Consider the following 22,646-nt stretch of genomic DNA (forward strand, 5'->3'; position numbering starts at 1 on the left):
CTAGTCTTAAAACAAGATAACACAGCATCGCAGTAAGAACGCCACCCCGGTCTGACGGGGGAGTAAGGCCTGAAATGTTATATAAACCATTAATTAGACATTTATCCAGACCATAATCAACTCTCTATACCATCGCTAGCCTGCGATATTTAGCTGATTGAGGCTAGCCTAAAATTCAAAATCCAATATCTTGGTTCAGAGTGGAGCAATTTTACTGAAATTTACAGCATATTCTATTTATGTTATCTATTTTTTTAAGTATTATAGCGAGAACTGTCAACTCTTTATCTAATCTCACATAATTTCCCTTTAATTATGTTTATATTATTTCAGATTTAATGGTTCTAGAGCTATATTATCAGGACCTGCTGGTGGTGTTGTTGGATACGCTTTAACAACATACAATCAACAAACTAAACAACCTGTCATAGGCTTTGACATGGGAGGTAACTCTCAAATCATTATCTGAGAAAGACAGAGAGAGAGGGAGGGGGTTAACGTCCACTCGACACAAACTAGGTCATTTCAGGACTAATACATAGTTTAATTTTATTTCAATAATTCGCTTGCGCATAGTGGTCTTTAGCAGTGGGAGAGACCTTACTCATTTTCACGTACAACCTGGGAATCGAAACCACGTCAGTTGACGCAATGACAGACCTTATGATACAACGTGCATGTGCTAACTATTCGACCGAAGCATGGAATCTAACTCCTGTACCACAAGTTTCGATTTGTCCAATGTGCCCTTCTGTGTGTTTTGCTTTTTATTTTTATCAAATAAATAGCAAGCTATGACAGCAATCCTACGATTACGGTGATTCGCCATTTAGAACAAGTTACATACACTCTCGAGACGGTCGCTGGATATGCCCATTCGTGATCAGCCATAAAAAATCGCTGGCAAATTTTAATCGACTCGATCAGGCGAAAAAACACGCTTATCTGCCCTTAGCATTAGACTACATGGGCCTTGAGAAACACCCAGCATTCTTTACTGAATTGATCGACTGTTGGTCTTGTTTTTAATTTACATTTGTATTATTTCTATTTAAGGAACATCAACTGATGTGAGTCGTTATGCTGGTCAATATGAACATGTATTTGAAACAAGTACGGCTGGTATTACTATACAGGCACCACAGGTTAGTATAAACATTATCACATGATTAAAATCTGTCTATTGCTGGTCTTTCTTTAGGTCCGAATTGTTATCTAAATTATTAATTAGACATTAATAATTAGGCATCAGATACTTAAGATTTTAACTAGATTTGAACGGTTTGGCATTTAAAAATTTAATTTAAAATGGGAATGCGAAACTGATATCAAATATACCAGTGCCCTGGTTACCACAATACACACATCTTGTCAAAACTACTGTGATAACTTGGCTCAGAATGAAATAATTTAAATGAAATTTTCAATATTTTCATTTTACATTATCTTTTTTTGAGCTATTATAGCAATAACGGTCAGCTCTTTATCTAAATCTTACATAATGTTGATCTATTATAGCAATAATGATCAGCTCTTTATCTAAATCTTACATAATGTTGATCTATTATAGCAATAATGATCAGCTCTTTATCTAAATCTTACATAATGTTGATCTATTATAGCAATAATGATCAGCTCTTTATCTAAATCTTACATAATGTTGATCTATTATAGCAATAATGATCAGCTCTTTATCTAAATCTTACATAATGTTGAACTATTATAGCAATAATGATCAGCTCTTTGTCTAAATCTTACATAATGTATCTTTAATTTAGTCTACAGATCAATAGATACAATATTGATTTAGTCTACAGAAATATGATTAATTTAGTCTACAGATCAATAGATACTTGATTGATTTAGTCTATAGATCAAGTGATACTGTGTCAATCTGGGATGTTTCACATCTCGACATTTTCCATAGAGGAATCGATAAACTATATTTAAATCAATCACATTGCCATTTTTATTAGTAATTTGTGACATGGCAGTCTTATAGTGGTTTATGTGGAGGTTTTATATATCTACGGGACAAGTTATTTCACGTGTGTGGGGGGTTGGATGGTCGAATAGTTAGCGTGTGCGCGTTGTATCATAAGATCATTCATTAAGTCAACTGGCTTGGTTTCGATTACTGGGTTGTACATGACAAGGAGTAGGGTCACCTGTCCAACCTTATGAAGTTTGACGGTGGCCCTGTAGAACTGGGGAATCGAAACACACATTTTATATTTTTGATTTAGTTAGATATTAATACAGTGGCTGCTGGTGGAGGATCCAAGTTGTTTTTTAGATCAGGTCTGTTTGTTGTTGGTCCTGAATCAGCTGGTGCACATCCAGGTCCTGTATGTTATAAAAAGGGTAAGTCATTATCAAGTACTTGTGGGTGGGGGGGGGATACTGATGGCTGAATGGTTAGTGCGTGCATGTTATATCATAAGGTCTGTCATCCCCAGTTGTATGTGACAAGGAGTGGGGTCACCTGTCAAACCTTGTTGGTTTTCTCCGGTTTCCTCCCACTGCTAAAGACCCCTACGCGCAAGCAAATTATTGAAATAAAATTGAACTATATGTTAGTCCCAAAATGACCTAGTTTGTGTCGAATGAAGGTAAAACCCCATTTTTTTTCTCTCTCTCTCTCTATCAGATACTTGTCTGCGATTTGACTTCAATGGAAGCAAATGTTGAATAAGGCTATTACACACACTGCAGAATGGATGGCCTGACAAGGATAGCTGACTAGTCGTTTGGATGGAACAAAAAATTTAGGTCCCGTGTACATATTAAAGATCCCTTGGCAGTTGGAATCCGATATACGAGAAGGCCTTATTTGCAGTCATTTCTTAATCTGCTTATTTCTTTATTTAAAAACATACCCATGGAAGACCATATGCTACTCCTCAGATATATGGAAGCTCAAGTACCTGATAATGTGTGGTTTTGATTTACAGGTGGACCACTAACGATTACTGATGCCAATTTGTGCCTTGGTAGAATATTACCAGAATACTTTCCTGCTATATTTGGTGAAACTGAAGATCAACCATTAGATAAATCAGCAACTTTAGCAGCATTTAAAACTCTCACAGATCAGGTGAAATAACACTATATCCTCAGAATGCCACGTTTGGCATTTTTGTCCAAACGTGGCAAAAACCTGTTAATAATTTTGCCACAAAATGCCACGTTTGTCTGGAGTGCTGAAACATAGCTTTTTAGATTGCCATGTTTTTGAAACGAGGTATTTTGTCCAGATCGAGGCTGGGTAAAAATTGCCACGTTTTCAAAACGTGGTTTTCTTCAAGATAATTATTACCGGTACTTGCTATCAACAAATAGAACCACACAAATAATGTTCAGACCATCACGTGAATAATTGCAGATCTACAAATTAGATTATTTATCTGGATATCATGTGGTTAATTATGATTGTTTACTTCACTGGAATTCTATTGGTTCTATTGTGTATATTAAACGTGACGTTTGTTGGTTCTATTGTGTATATTAAACGTGACGTTTGTTGGTTCTATTATGTATATTAAACATGACGTTTGTTGGTTCTATTGTGTATATTAAACATGACGTTTGTTGGTTCTATTGTGTATATTAAACGTGACGTTTGTTGGTTCTATTGTGTATATTAAACATGACGTTTGTTGGTTCTATTGTGTATATTAAACATGACGTTTGTTGGTTCTATTGTGTATATTAAACGTGACGTTTGTTGGTTCTATTATGTATATTAAACATGACGTTTGTTGGTTCTATTGTGTATATTAAACGTGACGTTTGTTGGTTCTATTGTGTATATTAAACATGACGTTTGTTGGTTCTATTGTGTATATTAAACATGACGTTTGTTGGTTCTATTGTGTATATTAAACATGACGTTTGTTGGTTCTATTGTGTATATTAAACATGACGTTTGTTGGTTCTATTGTGTATATTAAACGTGACGTTTGTTGGTTCTATTGTGTATATTAAACGTGACATTTGTTGGTTCTATTGTGTATATTAAACGTGACGTTTGTTGGTTCTATTGTGTATATTAAACGTGACGTTTGTTGGTTCTTCTGCTGGCATGTGGTAGATTAAATAAACACGAATTTCTTCTCCGCGATATCATGGTTAGGTGGAAGCAGACGTCAGGTAAAGCTATTCCACACTCAGCACTGTTAATTAGTTTATGGGTTCAATCAGGTATCACCAAACCGCAGTCCGTCTTCATTAGCCCAGTTCGGAGCAAAACAGTAGGACGTTAAACCCCATTTCATTTCATTTCATTTCCAAACCGCAGTTGTTACTTAACACCTATATAGGTCAACGTTTTCAAGGACCCTGATCAATCAACCATGACAAAAGATGTCAATATGTTCACCTATTTTGTCTGCATATACTTGATACTAGTGCGCTAATACTGTAGGCTATTTAATAATGATTAGAAATATCAAAGGTGTAATTTATGAACTATTTAAATGTTCTCATCACATCCCAAATAATATATCATCGAGTTTAAATCACAACCTTCATTCAGAGATCATAAATTCTTCTACATCATTCAAGAAAATGGAAAATAGAAACAGGAACAGATTTTCATCCTGTCGTATTCCAATGGTAAATTTATGTTTTTACCCATTCTTTTTTTAATATTCCGCCTTCATGTGTAAATAACTTAATTAAATCAACCTGTCCATAATAAATGTTGTTAATTTTGTTTTTAAAATGTTTTTAATTTTGTTTTTAAAATGTTAATTTTGTTTTTAAATGTTTTTAATTTTGTTTTTAAAATGTTAATTTTGTTTTTAAAGTGTTAATTTTTTTTTTAAAATGTTGTTAATTTTGTTTTTAAATTGTTTTTAATTTTGTTTTTTAAAAATATTATTAATTTTGTTTTTAAAATGTTGTTAATTTTGTTTTTCAAATGATGTTAATTTTGTTTTTCAAATGTTGTTGTTTTTTTTCCAGGTGAATACATTCCTGTCATCTCAATCAGGTAGTAAGACTATGTCACTAGAAGAAATTGCCATGGGTTTTATAAATGTAGCTAACGAATCGATGTGTAGACCTATCAGAGCCCTAACACAGGTGAGTCAGTGTTATACAGCAGAAGCTGAAATTATTACTGCTTATGCCAATCCTTACTGTCACACTATGCTTACGATGGGAGTCCACGATCTGGAACTTGCGGATACGTTTTGATGCGACTAACACAATTGCTTTGACTGCTCTCAATATATGATAAAACCTGATAGGATCACCACGATTACTCAACGATTAAAGCCACGATTTGAATCGTAGCGGGCATGGTGATAGTGTGAACCTAGCATTAACTGGTGTTTACACGATACAACCAATTCGTACAACCGTCAAATGCAACATTTCGTCAATGCGTTTACACGATGCAATTGTTCGCTGTATCATAAGGCCTGTCATTGAGTCAACTAGTGTGGTTCCAAATCTCTGGTTGTACGTGACAAGGAGTTGGGTCGCTTGTTTAACCTCATGGGTTTTCTCCATGATCAGCGACTATTAAGACGGGTCATTTAAGACAAATGCAAGTAAAATCCTTAAAAGTTAAGTGCTGCAGGATATAATTCTTGGTTCATTGAACAAGATAAATCCAACAAGTTGTCTAACTCTGCCCTTAGATTAAGGTTTAGACTATTTATTGATGTAGTTCTTTGCTATGGTTACGAAGATATGTATTTTACAGGCTAAAGGACATGACACATCGAGGCATACTTTAGCATGTTTTGGTGGTGCTGGGGGTCAACATGCATGTGCAATAGCCAGATCGCTTGGAATGTCTCAGGTATTTGTTCACAGGTAGGTTTCGATTTTCAACCACACATTAAATATCATGCCGTCATCAGGGTTTAATTTGACTTGATAGTCGGAAATATTTCAGACATTTTAAAATCACCCTCCCATACTCCTTGCAGTGTTTCGTTTGATTATACCTAATCCCTTTTAACACTGCTGTAATGTAAGAAAATTTCTGTTCCAAATTATGACTGGTCAATAGTCTGATAAACAACCAATAGCTAACTGCGTAACAATGTCGTTACATTTAAACAATGCTCCAAATTGGACCAAATATGTTTACATAAAGTTTAGTCATGACTCACAATTTTATTATGCCCAATTAACCAGTGCCTAGCAGAATATTGCAGAAGAACTAATTGTGTGACAAACGAGGCTATCAACACGGATACAATGTAAACAATACTATATGGAGACGAAGAATACTTTCACCGTTTTTAATACCTTAAATCACTGTCCAAAGTTTTAGGGAAGATCCCAGATTAAACGAAGGGCTATCTTGTTGCTGTACTTGGGATAGATTTGATTGAACGGGAAGAATATACACACTCCCTCAAAAGCTCAAGTATCAGAAGCCAATCCGGCAATGGCCAGAGAGGAATTTCTCGGACCATTGCTTCAGGAATTTGATCCCCCCTCCATCCCAAAGTTTCAAGTGTATGAAGATCATGTTTATGTGAGTGATGAGGGGGGAGGGGGGGCTCAGAAAAGCTCCGATATTGAACTTATCCCCAAAATTTAATTAACATCGAATCAGACACAAATTTCAAGCTTAGATTTAAATTAAAGTTATTTATATTTCAGATACGCTGGTATTCTGTCAGCTTACGGTATGGCACTAGCAGACGTCGTTCATGAAACTCAAGAACCCTGTTCGAAAGAATATGTAAAAGGTAGCGAGTTCGAGGACGACAATGAAACATTTTATATTTTTTCTTTCCAGTTTGTTGAATTTAGTTCATTTACATTTATTTCTCCAGAAGCAGGCTTAGATCGCCGAATGGTTAGCGTGTGCGCGTTGTATCACAAGGTCTGCCATTGAGTCAACTGATGGGGTTTCAATTCCCCGGACGTACGTGACAAGGAGTAGTGTCGCCTGTCCATCCTCGTGGGTTTTCTCTGGATCCTCCAGTTTCCTGCCACTGCTAAAGACCCCTACGCACAAACCAGCTATTGAATTAAAATTGAACCATATGTTAGTCCCGAAATTTCCTAGTTTGTGTCGAGTGGACATTAAACCCCATCTCTCTCTATTTTTCAGTATCGTTTAGTTATTTGGATGAAAGAATAGAGGCGTTGAAAGAAACATGTATTACTGAATTACAAAGACAAGGATTTGATTTGTAAGCTTATTTTTATATATTATTTAAAAAAGTAGAACAGAATTGAGTACAAAATTCATATAGCTTATATTTATAATTTAGGCCTATAGCTAATAAAATGAATATTTTAGGCTGGATTGAAATGAAATGGGGTTTAACAGCCTGCTAGAGTGGATTGAGCAGTTGAATTTGGTCATGCTATCTTTTTTTGATCGGCCCAAGTCAGACGTTTGATCATAAATGAAATGAAATGGACTTTAACGTCCTACTGTTTTGCTCCTAAACTGGGCTAATGAAGACAGGCATACGCCATACAGTGTGCTATGAGGGAAATTTTGCGGCACTACGGCCTATACTCTTATATCGAATTCCAACTGTCAAGGGATCTTTTACGTGCACACCAATTCGTACACGGGACCTCGTTTTTTGTCTCATCAGAGTGACTAGACTGCTGTCCTTGTCAGGCCCTCCGTCCTGCATCACTGACAAGGGGAAACCACGCCGGAAAATCTGGATGAGCTTTCTCGGACAATGAAAGGATCGTTCGATCACAACTAGTACTACTAATGTATATTTTATTACCGTAAAGTGTCAATGATTACAACTAGTACTACTAAGTTATATTTTATTTCTGTAAAGTGTTATCAATCACTACTAGTACAACTAATTTTTATTTTATTACTGTTAAGTGTTATCAATCACTACTAGTACAACTTATTTTTATTTTATTACTGTTAAGTGTTATCAATCACTACTAGTACAACTAATTTTTATTTTATTACTGTTAAGTGTTATCAATCACTACTAGTACAACTAATTTTTATTTTATTACTGTTAAGTGTTATCAATCACTACTTGTACAACTAATTTTTATTTTATTACTGTTAAGTGTTATCAATCACTACTAGTACAACTAATTTTTATTTTATTACTGTTAAGTGTTATCAATCACTACTAGTACAACTAATTTTTATTTTATTACTGTTAAGTGTTATGGATTATATTATGACTAGTACTACTAATTTATATTTTATTACTGTAAAGTGTTATTGATTATGACTAGTACAACTAATTTATATTTTATTATTGTGAAGTGTCATTGATCTTGACAAATACTACTAATCTATATTATGTTACTGTGAAGTGTCATTGATCGTGACTAGCACTAATAATTTATATTTTATTACTGTTAAGGGTAACGGATTACGACTAGTACAACTAATTTATATTTTATTATTGTGAAGTGTCATTGATCACTACTAGCACTACTAATTTATATTTTATTACTGTTAAAAGGGTTAATATAGAAACTCAAGTCTTCCTACATCTACGATACGATAGAACTGATTGTGCACTGATGGTCAATGCCGATAGTTATCCAGCAACCTCAGATTCCAGTAAATATGGCGATTTTAGATCTGCATTCATTCAGAGGTTGGTGTTTATTTTATATACCATGGATTATGAAAAAATATCTAAAGAGGGAGAGAGAGAGAGGGTTTAATGTCCACTTGACACAAGTTTGTCATTTTGGGACTAACATATGGTTCAATTTTATTTCATTTTTTATTTCAATAATTTGCTTGCTCGTAGGGGTCTTTAGCAGTGGGAGGAAACGGAGGATCTGGAGGAAACCCACGAGGTTGGACAGACGATCCTTCTTCTTTGTCACATACAAACAGGGAATCAAATTCATAGCATCTTGTTTTGTGGCACCACTTTCACCGTGTGAAAAATGACCGGCTGCAGAAAATTTTGAAGTAGAAGCCCTGGTTAGTCCCGAAATGACCTACTTTGTGTCAAGTGGACTTTAATTACCATTTCTCTCTCTCTCTGTTATACATTATTAATAAAAATCTTAATTTTTACTTCATGTTTTTCTGGAAGATATCAGACAGAGTTTGGGTTTGTATTAGTGAATAGATGTATCATGGTTGATGACGTACGTGTTCGAGGTGTAGGTAAATCAACAGCAGCATCCAACCAAAATATTCCATCTTATACAGCTCCACCTACTGTTGAAAAGGTATCAGAAACGTCCAACGTATTAGCACGAAATATCCCATGCATCGGCACCAAACATCCCACCTGACAGCACTAAACATCCCACACATTGGCACCAAACATCCTATGCATCAGCACTAAAAATCCCATGCATCAGCACTAAAAATCCCACACATCGGCACCAAACATCTCACACAACAGCGCCAGACATCGGCACTATATATTTCAGCACCTAACACTGTAAACCGGGTATCATTTAATCTTTTGAATCTGCTACCTTTGTTTAAAGATTCATAAAAATCATTTAAAATCACCCTGTTGAAAAGGTGATAATGATAATCAGTGTCTAATATACAAGTGTTTAATTTCTCGATCACTGTTATCACTTATTAGTAAAATTAATCAGTCTGATTTAAACTGGACACAAGTACAAATTGGATGATTTGGGGTGATTTTAACTGATTTTTTATGAATTTTTAAACAAAGATTGGATATTAAACGAATGTGAGGAAATTAGTGCTAGATATACAAGATTAAATGATACCTGGGTTACAGTGAAACATCCCACACAAAAGCACCATTTGTTCTTTTCTGGCACATTCGCAATTCGTGACTAACAATTAGGTTCTTGTTAATGAGATATTGAGTGTGGCCAGGGCCCTGTTTCTCGAAATCTTAACTAACGATAAAATCCAATTTTAGTGGATACTTCAATTTTGATTGGCTAAGGACTCAAATCAATCTAATATTATCCAATAAAATTACTAAAATTTGAATTTTATCGTAGTTAAAATTTTGTGAAACAGGCCCCTGTTATTAAAGGGACACTTTTACAAAATACAACTAAAAAAACGGTCTGTCAAGATAGATAATGCCGCTAATGGCCCACAGAGATAGCAACCAAACGTTAACTAATCACTGTGGTCATCATATAAATTGGTAATTCCCATATTCCACTGTATTGTATAAATCTTTGTTTTTCCAGTTATAATTAGCTGTAATTAGGTTGTGAAATGTTATCTTATTTTTACCAGGTTGTGACATGGCTGTTTTGTTTTTACCAGGTTGTGAAATATTTTGTTTTTACCAGGTTGTGAAATGTGATCGGTGACAGCCAAATGAGTCAGAAGTCGGCCATGCTCATTTAACGCTACGATGTAAAATAGCTACTTGAGCTTAATTTAAAAAAAATTTTTTTTTGCGAAATCGGATGCTTTACTTGTCTATTATTGGAGTAATCCAGACATATTTAAATATTTAATTAATTTAGTGTTTAAATTGGGTGTTTTGTAAGTAGTGTCATTAAAATCAATGCTAAAAACAAAAGAATTTTCGTAAAAATTAGCCATTTTTGTTGGTGCATAACTTTTTTAATTATCACCCAATCTTAACATTTTATATTTCATTGAAAAGCTTATAACATACACTTTCTGAATATATGCATAACCCAAATATTATATTTTACCCCAAGTGACTCATTTGGCTGTCACTGGTCACAAATGTTATTTTTTTTTTACCAGGTTGTGACATGGTTGTTTTGTATTTACCAGGTTGTGAAAAGTTATTTTATTTTACCAGGTTGTGAAATGTTTTGTTTTACCAGGTTGTGACATAGTTGTTTTGTTTTTACCAAGTTGTGAAATGTTACTTTGGTTTTTTTTTACTAGTTTGTGAAATGTTATTTTGTTTTTGTGAGGTTGTGAAATGTTATTTTGTTTTTATCAGGTTGTGAAATGTTATTTTGATAGTGGTAATCTTGATACTAGTGTCTTTCTACTTGATAAATTACACAGTGGTCATGCAATACAAGGACCAGCTATAATCATTGATAAAAACAGGTGAGGTTACATATATGTATCTTACAGGTAACTAAGATAAAATCCAAATTTTAGTAATTTGATTGGATAATATAAGATTGATTTTGGTGCTTAGCCAATCAAAATTGAAGTATCTACTAAAATTTGGATTTTATCTTTAGTTAAGATTTCGTGAAACAGGGCCCAGGTATATATATTACAGTTGTTTTAAAATAAACCAAATAATTAATGAACATAAAATATTTGAAATAAGAGAGAGAGAGAAAGAGAGATTGATTGGGTTTAAAGTCCATTTGACACAAACTAGGTCATTTCGGGACTAACATATGGTTCAATTTTATTTCAATAATTTGCTTGCTTGTAGGATTCTTTAGCAGTGGGAGGAAACCGGAGGACCCGGAGAAAACCCACGAGGTTGGACAGGCGACCCTACTCCTGGTCACGTGCAACAGGGGAATCGAAACCACGGCAGTGGACTCAATGACAGACCTTATATGATACAGTCCATCCAACCCCCTGAACATATATAATGTTCAGATTGTGTAAAATGATCTTAGAACCTACATATTTATATCTTTTTTTTTATTTTAGCACTGTTTTGATAGAACCATCTTGTACGGGTACTATAACAACAACGGGTGATATACATATAGTCGTAAGTTAATAATAACTCTTTTGAAACCATTTAGAAAAATGATATGAAATGGGGTTTAACGACCTACTGGGCTAATGAAGACGGGCATACGCCATACAGTGTGCTATGAGGGAAATTTTACCCAGACAGTGACACTATGGCCTACTCTTATATCGAATTTTACGTGCACACCAATGTATACACAGGTCCTTGGTTTTTCGTCCCATCCGGAAGCCTTTGAGAGAATGAATGTCACAAATATACTCTTTATAGAAATTGATAATGTTTTCAGTATATTCTTTTTTCATTATCTATTTTTGAACTATTATAGTGAGAACCGTCAACTCTTTCTCTAATCTGACCTAATGCCACTTTAATCTTTCGAAACAAAACTTCAATCATATCAAAATTGGACCCATAACATTTTAATATAAAATGTCACATCCAACCAATTCAATACTTCAATCTGAAAAAAATTGAACCATATGTTAGTCCCGAAATGACTTGGTTTGTGTTGCGTGTACTTCAACCCCATCTCTTGAATGAGAGAGAGAGAGATTTTAACCTCCACTCGACACAAACTAGGTCATTTAGGGATTAAGATATGGTTAGAAAATTTTAATAATTCGCTTGCGCGATGGGGGCTTTAGCAGTGGGAGGAAACTGAAGGACCCGGAGAAAAACCCACGAGGTTGGACAGGCCACTCTACTCCTTGTCATGTACAACTGGGGATTCTAAACGTTCACTCGACACAAACTTGAAAATTTCTGGACTAACATATGGTTCAATTTCATTTCAATAATTCACTTGTGCATAAGGGTCTTTAGCAATGGGAGGAAACCAGAGAACCTGGAGAAAACCCACAAGTTTAGACAGGCGACCTTAATCCTTGTCAGACCTTAATCCTTGTCACATACAACCGGGGAAACCATGTTTGAGCCCTCTCTCTCTCTCTCTCTCTCTCTGGGGGCTTGGATGGCTGAATGATTAGCGTGCGCGCGCTGTATCATAAAGTCTGTCATTGAGTCGACTGGCGTGGTTTTGAATCCCCGGTTGTACGTGGCAAGGAGTAGGGTCGCCTGTCGAACCTCGTGGGTTTTCTCCGGGTCCTCCGGTTTCCTCCCACTGCTAAAGACCCCTACGCGCAAGCAAATTATGTAAAAAAAATTAAACCATATGTTAGTCCCGAAATGAGCTAGTTTGTATCGAGTGGTCGTTAAACCCCATTTCTCTCTCTCTCTCTCTCTCACTCTCTCTCTCTCTCTCTCTCTCTCTCTCTTTCTCTCTCAATGAAATATGGTAAATATTTGTATTACAGATAGGAAGTGGTATAATAAAAACAGTTGGTATAGAATTAGATACAATACAATTATCTATATTCTCACATAGATTTATGAGTATAGCTGAACAAATGGGTAGAGTTTTACAAAGAACCTCTATATCTACTAATATCAAGGTAAGAATACACACAGGTGAACCTTGTTGAAATTAAAGCTACCCCAGATTTGTATTTAAGGTGCTAAACTTAAAGCTACCCATTGATTTGTATTCAAGAACAGCGAGGTGTGAGCAAACCATATACTCTCAAGATATGGCTGCCTTCTTTGTTTAAATTGTCGGCTTTACACTGATTCAGGCATTCAGAAATAGCATACCTGACTTTTTTATACATTTCACCTATATGGTTACTTGTTTAGGTATTTTTATTTACTTCAATATGCTTACATTCATATTTTATGTGGCTTATAGCAGATCATGACTCGTACTAGTATTACACAATGTTTTTCTTATTGTTAGTTTTCATTTTTTGAGTGAAGTCTGTATCAATACAGGCCCGGGACTGTATAGCGCAGTGGATGCTTACAACTAGCCCCCAGATCCATTCACTTAACTTTTGTTTGTGATTTCTACGTATTGTGGCTTATCCGTAAATTTGTTTTTGTGGAATTGTGTGTGGTGCAGTCCCCCTGCACTTACTATAAGATGGTCGATCACATGAAGGAAAACATCTATGTGTGGGCAGCGGCAACCAGCCTATAAGAAAATGGAGGGAATAATTTGCAAATATGTTCCCCTGGAACCCCATTTTAAATTATTATGGTGACAGCCGATCCCATCCCACTAATATCCCATATGAATTTTGTTCCAGTGGATGTGCACTATACCACTGATTAGACTTTAATTTAGTGAAATGAAATGGGGTTTAACGTCCTACTGTTCTACACCGACTGGGCTAATGAAGAAGAGCCTACGCTATTCAGTGTGCTATGAGAAAAATTTTGCCTGGGCAGCAGCACTATGGTCTACTCTTATAGCGAATTCCAACTGCCAAGGGATCTTTTACGTACATGCCACGTACAGGCCCTGCGTCCTGCACCACTGACAAGGGGAAAACCATGTATAATACTAATCAGTGTTTGTTATTGATAAATAGGAACGATTGGATTTTTCCTGTGCTTTATTTGGTGATGATGGTGGTCTGGTAGCTAATGCACCTCATATCCCTGTTCATCTAGGTGCCATGCAAGAAACAGTTCAATATCAGGTAATAATCTATTGTTTTATTGATCACTCTGTATTCTGTTTAAAGGCTCAATACCACTCTTGTTGTAACTGAATAATATGTCCCAATCTTTATTCTGGTCAACAAATTGTATTATTTTACAATATTGCAATTAATTGATGATACAAATTTCATCTTAACACACCTAATTTAAAAAATGGGAAAAATTCAACTAAATGATTTGAAAAGCCCAACGTAAACCTTTTCAAATGTGACTTGGATTTAAAAATATTTTTGAACCCTCTGGACAAGTAAAATAGGATTTAATGGATAATTTACACAACAGGTAGGATACTTAAACATCTAATACTTAGAATAAGACTATTATTTACTTTCTGGAGCTGTCAAGCCAGCAAGAGTGTTATTGTCCCTTTAATTGTTAACTATACGTATACAATTCTCAGCCAACCTTTTTAAAAAAACCATCATGTTACAGAGGCATTATTCACATAATTCACATACCAATTCCATAATCAAATCTCCAGATCATTGGGGGGGATTGCATGGCTGAATGGTTTGTGAGTGTGCGCTGTATCGTAAGATCTGTTGTTGAATCAATTGGCGTGGTTCAGATTCTCCGGTTCTATGTGACAAGGAGTAGGTTCGCCTGTCAAACCTCGTGGGTTTCCGGGTTTCCTCCGGGTCCTCTTGTTTCCTCCCACTGCTAAAGACCCCTATGCACAAGTGAATTATTGAAATAAAATTGAACCATGTTTTAGTCCCGAAATGACCCCTAGTTGTGTTGAGTGGACGTTAAACTCCATTTCTCTCTTTGACAGGTGACCCTACTCCTTGTCAGGTACAACCGGGGATACGAAACCACACCAGTCTACTCAATGACAGACTTTATGATACATTAATTATCTCCCCTGATCACTGTTGTATTATTTCAGATAAAAGCTCTGGGGGATGATTTACATGATGGTGATGTCATACTTAGCAACCATCCTCAAGCTGGTGGCAGCCATCTTCCTGATCTAACAGTCATTACTCCAGTAAGTTTTAACACATTAATACAGAGGAACTGTCATGTTTTAATTAGGGGGGTTGGGATGGCCTAGTGGTCTAGATTGCCGCGCTTCGACCTCTACCTAACTGGTCACCTCTGGCTTGTGGCTATGTTTTCGATCCCTGGTGTGAGCGTATGTGGCTTGGAGATAGGGGTGCTTCTCAACCTGTTGGGTTTACTCCGGGTACTCCAGTTTCCTCCCTCAGGAAAGACCCCTGTGCGTGCGCTAAGATAATAAAAATAAAAAAAATAAGACTTGTATGCTATATCACCTTCTGTGGAAGAAGACGTTAAACACAAAGAACAACACCATTTTAATTAGATATGGTCTTGCAGGGTAATAACTGCCATGTGTATCATCATCATATAGCTGTAGGAAGTGTCATTGTGTCTTTACTTTGTTTAGGTGAAGTAAAGTTCTCAAATTGTTTCTATGTAATTATTTGGTGAAATAGTGGGGGGATATTTGCAGTTACCTCCCTTGCAATGTGAAGCGAGCATATTAAACCATGCACTAAAATCACATTTATTTGTAATAACATGTTGTTATTATGTTGATATACATTACAAGTTTAAACTGTAACCCAGGTATAGTTTAATCTTGTGTATCTCGCACTAATTTCTTTCACATTCGTTTAATATCCAATCTTTGTTTAAAAATTTGTAAAAACTGTTTAAAATCACCATAAATCATATAATTTGTACTTCTGTCCAGTATAAAGCTGACCATTCAATTTTGATAATGAGTGTCTAATTTACAAGTGTTTAATTTCTCAATCAGTGTTAAAAAATAAACAACCCAATTGATTAATGATGTATAATGATTAATTTTTGAACAGTGATCAGGAAATTAAATACAAAGATTTGATATTAAACTAATGTGAAAGAAAATAATGCTAGATACAGAAGAATAAACGATACCTGGGTTACAGTGTAAACTTCTCAATGTTAACAGGCCCTGTTTGTCTCATGTATGCTGTTTTAAACTGAAATTTAATTCCTTTATAATCAAGTTAGTGAATATGTATATTTCCATATCCGTACTGCACACAAAGCTATTCAAATCTTTGGAGAAAACCAAAATTACTGTATGTGGACTTAAATCCCAAATATATTTCTGTGAATAAAACTGGTTAATTCTGTGTGTGTAAGGTTCAAAGGACCTATGAACCACCATGGTACTTTTTTAAAAAAAAAACAAACATCCAGTTGTCGGAAGGAGATGAAATGTGGTTTAACATTCTACTGTTCTGCTCCGACTGAATTAATGAAGATGGGCATAGGTCATAAAGTGTTCTATGAGGGAAATTTTGCCCGGGCAGCGACACTATGCCCTACTCTTATAACGAATTCCAACTGGCAAGGGATCTGTTATGTGCACAACAATATATACAAGGACCTTGTTTTTTCGTCCCATCTGAACGACTAGACAGCTGTCCTTGTCATACCCTCTGTTCTGCACAACTGACAAGGGGAAACCGCATCGGCCAATGCAGGGATCGAACACGCGACCTCCAGGCAAGCCAACCGGTGTCTTACCCCTCAGCCATGGGTGGATATGAGCTTCTTGGCTACTATTCATCATGTTCCTTGATAAAGCTGTTTATAACCGAGCGAGAAGAATAACAGTAATCTCGACTTCTCACCATTATCAAGACAAAGGACTGAATGCAAAAAAAGCCACAATAACATTCTATAGTTTATGCTTAGAGAGACATATAAATTGATATGCATATCAATCGGCCCATATATGTGCAAGGTTATTCTTTTACAGTCCTTGACATTAAAGCTGAGCTTTCGATCCACCTCGACTTTCCTTCACGTGACACATTAAAGCCTCTTGCAAATTAGCTAAATCGCTCTCCTAAATATTGAGATTAATAAACTACTTTCAGTTTATTTTCCATGACAATAACTCTGATGCTACCATATTCACCAAACATATTCACCAAATATTAAACAAGACTAGAGAGAGAGAGAAAAATGGGGTTTAACGTCCACTCGACACAAACTAGGTCATTTCGGGACTAACATATGGTTTGATTTTATTTCAATAATTCACTTGCGCGTAGGGGTCTTTGGCAGTGGGAGGAAACCGGAGGACCTGGGGAAAACCCACGAGGTTGGACAGGCGACCCTACTCCTTGTCACGTACAACCGTGGATTCAAAACCACGCCAGTTGACTCAATGACAGGCTTTATGATACAGCACGCACGTGCTAACCATTCGGCCATCCAACCCCTCTAAACAAGACTCAAGCATAAATACAATTTGCAATATAATTAAGAAAAGTATTTTTACAGGAGATTTTTTCTCATTTTTAAAATTGGCAGAAGCTTTTTATGGCAACAAAGGGGGTGGGGAGTGTTCTCGGGGGGGGGGGGGGGGGGGTGCTGTAAAATTGATGGACAATGTATTTCTATTGTTTTTATGGTTGAAAATTTTTTCACTGGGGGGGGGGGCGAAAATTTTTGCAGGGTGGGTGCCCCCTTGCTACGGCCCTGCTCTTCTGTATTATGTTATTCCTTAATGATTTTATACTACGTACCATATACCTCCTACTATTCTTCCAATTCAACGATCCTTCGCACATTTTGTTTTGCTCAAACTTTTTACAGGGGGCCCAACCTTCGTCCCCCTCCCCCAGTTACAGGCCTGCCGCACAATTTTATAAACATGAAGGACTATTTTTAATGTTGGATGGGGATAATTTGTGTATTTTTAGGTATTTCATGCAGGTGAAAAGAAACCTGTATTTTTTGTAGCTAGTCGAGGTCATCATGCTGATATTGGTGGTATCACACCTGGTTCTATGCCACCCCATTCTAAGATGATCCAAGAAGAAGGAGCTGTATTTAAAACATTTAAATTGGTAAACAAAGGTGTATTTATGGAAAAGGGTAGGTTGAATATAAACAATATATTTATTTTGATATGTACATTTTTATTTGAATAAACCACTTGCACATCGGTTTTTTTAGCAATGATTTGGAAATCATTGATAATCCACCTGGTTTGGCAAATTGATGCCCCTACTCCTTGTCAGATACAATATCAAATATCAAACAGCATGTCATGTTTTATTTTTGGTTCTGTATTTTAGAAGTAATTGATGCCTTTAATGAACCTAGTAAATATCCAGGAAGTAGTGGTGCCAGAGATATTAATGATAATCTCAGTGATTTACGTGCTCAAATAGCAGCTAATCAAAAGGTAAATATGAATAATGCCAAACCTAAACATTATATCTCCTTAGACACTATTCAACATTATTTTCAATCTGATTAGAACACAGATCCTATTTCGTTTTGTTTTTTGTTCAAAATTTTGTTTTACTTGTCTTTACTACACTAGAATCTGGAAGAGTTGTTATATTACCAGGGTTCTGGATGAGGTGAGGGATTAGCCAATGAAATGATCTGTTACAGCGAGTTCTTGGCATTTGATGCATGGAACTGTAGGTAAACCACTAGAAATGTCAACGCTGATGTCATAATGTCAAAAGCCACTCGTACGACCCCTGACACAACCTTCCAGTACAACTGGTCAGATCTTCATTTAGTGTAAGCCATCGAAAGTATAAAACACGAAACGAAATATAGATCTGTATTCTAATCGGATTGACATTATTTCATATTTTTTCACACTTCAATATGGGGCCGTGACAGTTGAGTGACAAAGGCTCAAGACTTGTCTAGAATGTCTTGTGTTCGAATCCAGGCAGGAGCAGAGAAGAGCCCTCACACGGGTATGCATCATTAGAGCCCTTGGCAGTTGGAATTCAAGGAGTAGTTGGTAATGCCGCTGTCCGGGCAAAATACTCCCCCTAGCATTGCAGATACAATCCATAAAATGAAATTTACCATATGATAGGGTGACCCATGTACTCACAGCAATACAGTCCACCGCTGATAGTTCGAGACTACCACTGAAGCGTACACATTCGCCGTGCCGAGACCAACTTTCTGACAGTATAATACTATAAATAGCCATGGCACGTGCAATTCTGTACAAATCTATCAACTATTACAGCCGTAAAAAAATTATTGTTGACGATTTTGATTAGCAGTAAAATTAAGATTCTTTGTTATTACAGCAGATTTAGAAATTATGTTCGTTTCATTTTTTAAATCGCTTTATCATTAACTGTACCGTTAAGAGCGACATCTTTTGGTTTAGTACAAATAATATCTCTGAATCACTCGGGTTAGACAGGAACATGATACTAAGAGTAGTTTCATTTTACTTTTACAATCTTCTTAAAACGATTGTTGAGCTACCTAACGTGCTTATTTCTAAATTCAATTTCTTGTTCTAGCTTTCTGTTAGGTTTCGTAAAAAAGTAGTCTTGATTATCCCGACCTGTCAATCAGACGTAGAATGGTCGATAGACTGGTTAAGCAAGACTAATTTCAAAACAAGGGCACGTAACCTATCTTTTACTCAAAAGTGTCTGGATGTTATGGACGACTCTTGGAACCAGTTTTCAGTCTATTATTTATACATGATTAATGGTCATAGCTTATTAAGTACAACATGATCGTTTATTTAGTGACTATAATTGTGTGAAACTGATTTGAGGCTTGGCATATATATAAATATTGTGGCGTAATTGTCGAGATATATGGAGATATTTATTTATGGTGGGTCACCCTACATATGAGTGAAGTATTTTGTGGATGAGAGTTTTATCACAACTACATTCCTTTCATGTCAAATACGATATGTACTATTTTACAGGGAATTCAGTTGGTATCCAATATATTACATACTGTTTATTACAGGGAATTCAGTTGGTATCGGAATTAATTAATGAATATAGTTTAAAGGTTGTTAATGCTTACATGGCCTATATACAAGTAAGTATCACTGTAACCCTGGTATCATTGTCTATCTACCATTTGTTTAATTTAATATCAAATCTTTATTTAAAAATTTGTAAAAATTTTAAAATCACCCCAAATCATCCAATTTGTGTCCAGTTTAAAGCTGACTGTTTAAGTTTGATAACGAGTGTAAAAATTTACAAGCCTGGTGCACTTATATCGCATCCCAACTGTCAAGGGATCTTTTACGAGCACGCCAATGTATACACAGGGACTCAGTTTTACGTCCCATCCAAACTAATAACAACATGCAATATGACATAAAAATTGTCACTTGTATATTCCAGTTCAGTTACTAAATGCCAATGAAACAATTTGACTTGAGCTAAATTGAACCAATTTTGAACGGATATTCCTTTTATCGATCGGGGGGGGGGGGGGGTGCGGCAAATTGGAGCGTGGAGGAGTCAATGGCATGGTTTCGATTCACCGAGGCATTATTCACGTAATTCACATACCAATTCCATAATCAAATCTCCAGACCATTGATGGCCGAATGGTTTGCGCGTGTGCGCTGTATCGTAAGTTCTGTTGTTGAGTCAGTTGGCGTCTTTTCGATTTCCCGGTTCTACGTGACGAGGAGTAGGGTCGCCTGTCCAAACTCGTGGGTTTTCTCTGGGTCCTCCGGTTTCCCACGGCTAAAGACCCCCACACGTAAGCGAATTATTGAAATAAAATTAAACCCATATGTTAGTCCCAAAATGACTCTCTCTCTCTCTTGCTGGCTCGCTAGCCTGGAGGTCGGGTGTTCGATCCCAGCATTGTCCGAGAAAGTTCATCCAGATTTTCCGACGTGGTTTCCCCTTGTCAGTGGTGCAGAACGGAAGGCCTGACAAGGACAGCTGTCTAGTCCTTCGGATGATATGAAACACCGAGGTCCCATGTATATATTGGAATGCACGTAAAAGATCCCCTGGCAGTTGGAATTCGATATAAGAGTAGGCGATAGTGCCGCTGCCCAGGCAAAATTTCCCTCATAGCACACTGTATGGCATATGCCCGTCTTCATTAGCCCAGCATAGGAGCAGAACAGTAAGACGTTAAACCCCATTTCATTTCTCTCTCTCTCTCTCTCTCTCTCTCTATCTTAGATAATTTTGAATATTAAAATTAATCACATATATATTTTTCTGCCAAAAGTGATAGTGTATCTTTAAATGATTTGAGTGTGCCAGATCTGTTCAAGACCCTTTAATTTAAATAGATACAATCCTACTAAACTTAAGATCTCTTTGGTATTTCCTACTTAATTGAACGTCAAAAAAAAATGCAAGGAATTTCCTAAAAAAAAACGGCATGTATGTGAAACTGCTTCAAATATTCAACAATTGGGAAGTAATTTCCACCATTCCAACCATTTACAATAAGTTAGACTAAACTACTTGAAATGGTTTTCAAAATCGACGGGTCAGGTCTGTGAAAATGGATCTCTGTCAGTCGAGTTTTATATATTTATACATTGTTTAAATTTAGATCAGTAATTACATTTTTATAGAGCAATGCAGAGATTGCTGTCAGAGATATGCTAAAAGAAATAGCCAAGAAAACAAAAGAAAGGACTGGACACACAAAGCTACATGCAGAAGATTTTATGGATAATGGTAGTAAAATAGGACTGGATGTTGAAATTGACGAACAGAAGGTATGTATTAAATTTACGAGATGAATTTATGGTATTTCGACACCGGTGTTTTAAAGATGTTTAAATGTGTTTAAAGACTGTTACAAAACTTAAAATTCTTAACAAGATCTTAAATAGATTGTATTCGGGAAAATTGAGAATACATTTTTTTGTTTTTTTTAACATCACAAGAAAATGTCAGATTCATCTGTAAGGAGTTGTGTTATGTTTTTTGGGTTACTTGTGCAAATCAAATTAGAGTCAGTAAATAGTTTGCATATGTGAATTTCTTATAATAATATCACTTTCTAATATCCTGCCGTTTTTTCCACAAAAATCATTAATAGATTTGTAATGACGATTCTTTGATGTTGCACTTGGATAGGAGTCACGGTGGTTCAGTGCATAAGGCGCTGACTTATTACCAACCCAAAGGACCACGGTGGCTCAGAGCGTAAGGCGCTGACTTATTACCAACCCAAAGGAGCCATGGTGGCTCAGTGCTTAAGGCGCAGACTTATTACCAACTCAAAGGAGCCACTGTGACTCGGCGAGTAGGAAGTTGGCACCCTACCCTGGAGGTTGTCGGTTTAATCACTACATTGGCCAAGAAAGTTCATCAGGATTTTCCGGCGTGGTTCTCCCTTGCCCGTGGTGTGGGACAGAGGGCCTGGCAGGGAATGATACAAAAACACGAGGTCCCATGTACACATAGGCGTGCACATAAAAGATCTCTTGACAGTTGGAATTCGATATAAGAGTAGGCCGTAGTGCCACTATCCGGGCAAAATTTCCCTCATAGATTACTGTATGACGTATGTCCATCTTCATTGGCACAATCGGAGCAGAACAGTAGGACGTCAAACCCATTTCATTTCATTTTATTTTATCACCGAAGAAAAGCTTCAGAAATTTTTTAAATAATGCAAATAATTATGTTGACTTAATTACTTACGTTATTT

General features: G+C 36.2%; 1 protein-coding gene across 3 annotated transcripts in view; it reads left to right on the forward strand.

Moving 5' to 3' along the window:
* The window catches only part of LOC126814812 (5-oxoprolinase), a 45,659-nt gene that overhangs the window by 10,886 nt on the left and 12,127 nt on the right, over positions 1-22,646 (forward strand). Inside the window, exons 8-26 of one of the 3 annotated variants that reach the window (XM_050540188.1) lie at positions 334-446; positions 1,057-1,145; positions 2,247-2,364; positions 2,955-3,097; positions 4,969-5,088; positions 5,717-5,829; positions 6,631-6,719; positions 7,088-7,169; positions 8,445-8,582; positions 9,036-9,174; positions 10,878-10,990; positions 11,561-11,624; positions 12,923-13,060; positions 14,039-14,149; positions 15,061-15,162; positions 17,903-18,077; positions 18,281-18,390; positions 19,962-20,036; positions 21,559-21,705. In XM_050540188.1, the coding sequence (XP_050396145.1) occupies positions 334-446; positions 1,057-1,145; positions 2,247-2,364; positions 2,955-3,097; positions 4,969-5,088; positions 5,717-5,829; positions 6,631-6,719; positions 7,088-7,169; positions 8,445-8,582; positions 9,036-9,174; positions 10,878-10,990; positions 11,561-11,624; positions 12,923-13,060; positions 14,039-14,149; positions 15,061-15,162; positions 17,903-18,077; positions 18,281-18,390; positions 19,962-20,036; positions 21,559-21,705 (2,179 nt within the window). Of the gene's footprint in view, positions 1-333; positions 447-1,056; positions 1,146-2,246; positions 2,365-2,954; positions 3,098-4,968; positions 5,089-5,716; positions 5,830-6,630; positions 6,720-7,087; positions 7,170-8,444; positions 8,583-9,035; positions 9,175-10,877; positions 10,991-11,560; positions 11,625-12,922; positions 13,061-14,038; positions 14,150-15,060; positions 15,163-17,902; positions 18,078-18,280; positions 18,391-19,961; positions 20,037-21,558; positions 21,706-22,646 lie in introns of those variants that run through there. The other 2 variants (XM_050540189.1, XM_050540190.1) reach the window with 2 other exon arrangements.

Source organism: Patella vulgata, chromosome 3 (genome assembly GCF_932274485.2).
Source record: "Patella vulgata chromosome 3, xgPatVulg1.2, whole genome shotgun sequence".
In the NCBI taxonomy this organism is placed as follows: domain Eukaryota; kingdom Metazoa; phylum Mollusca; class Gastropoda; family Patellidae; genus Patella; species Patella vulgata.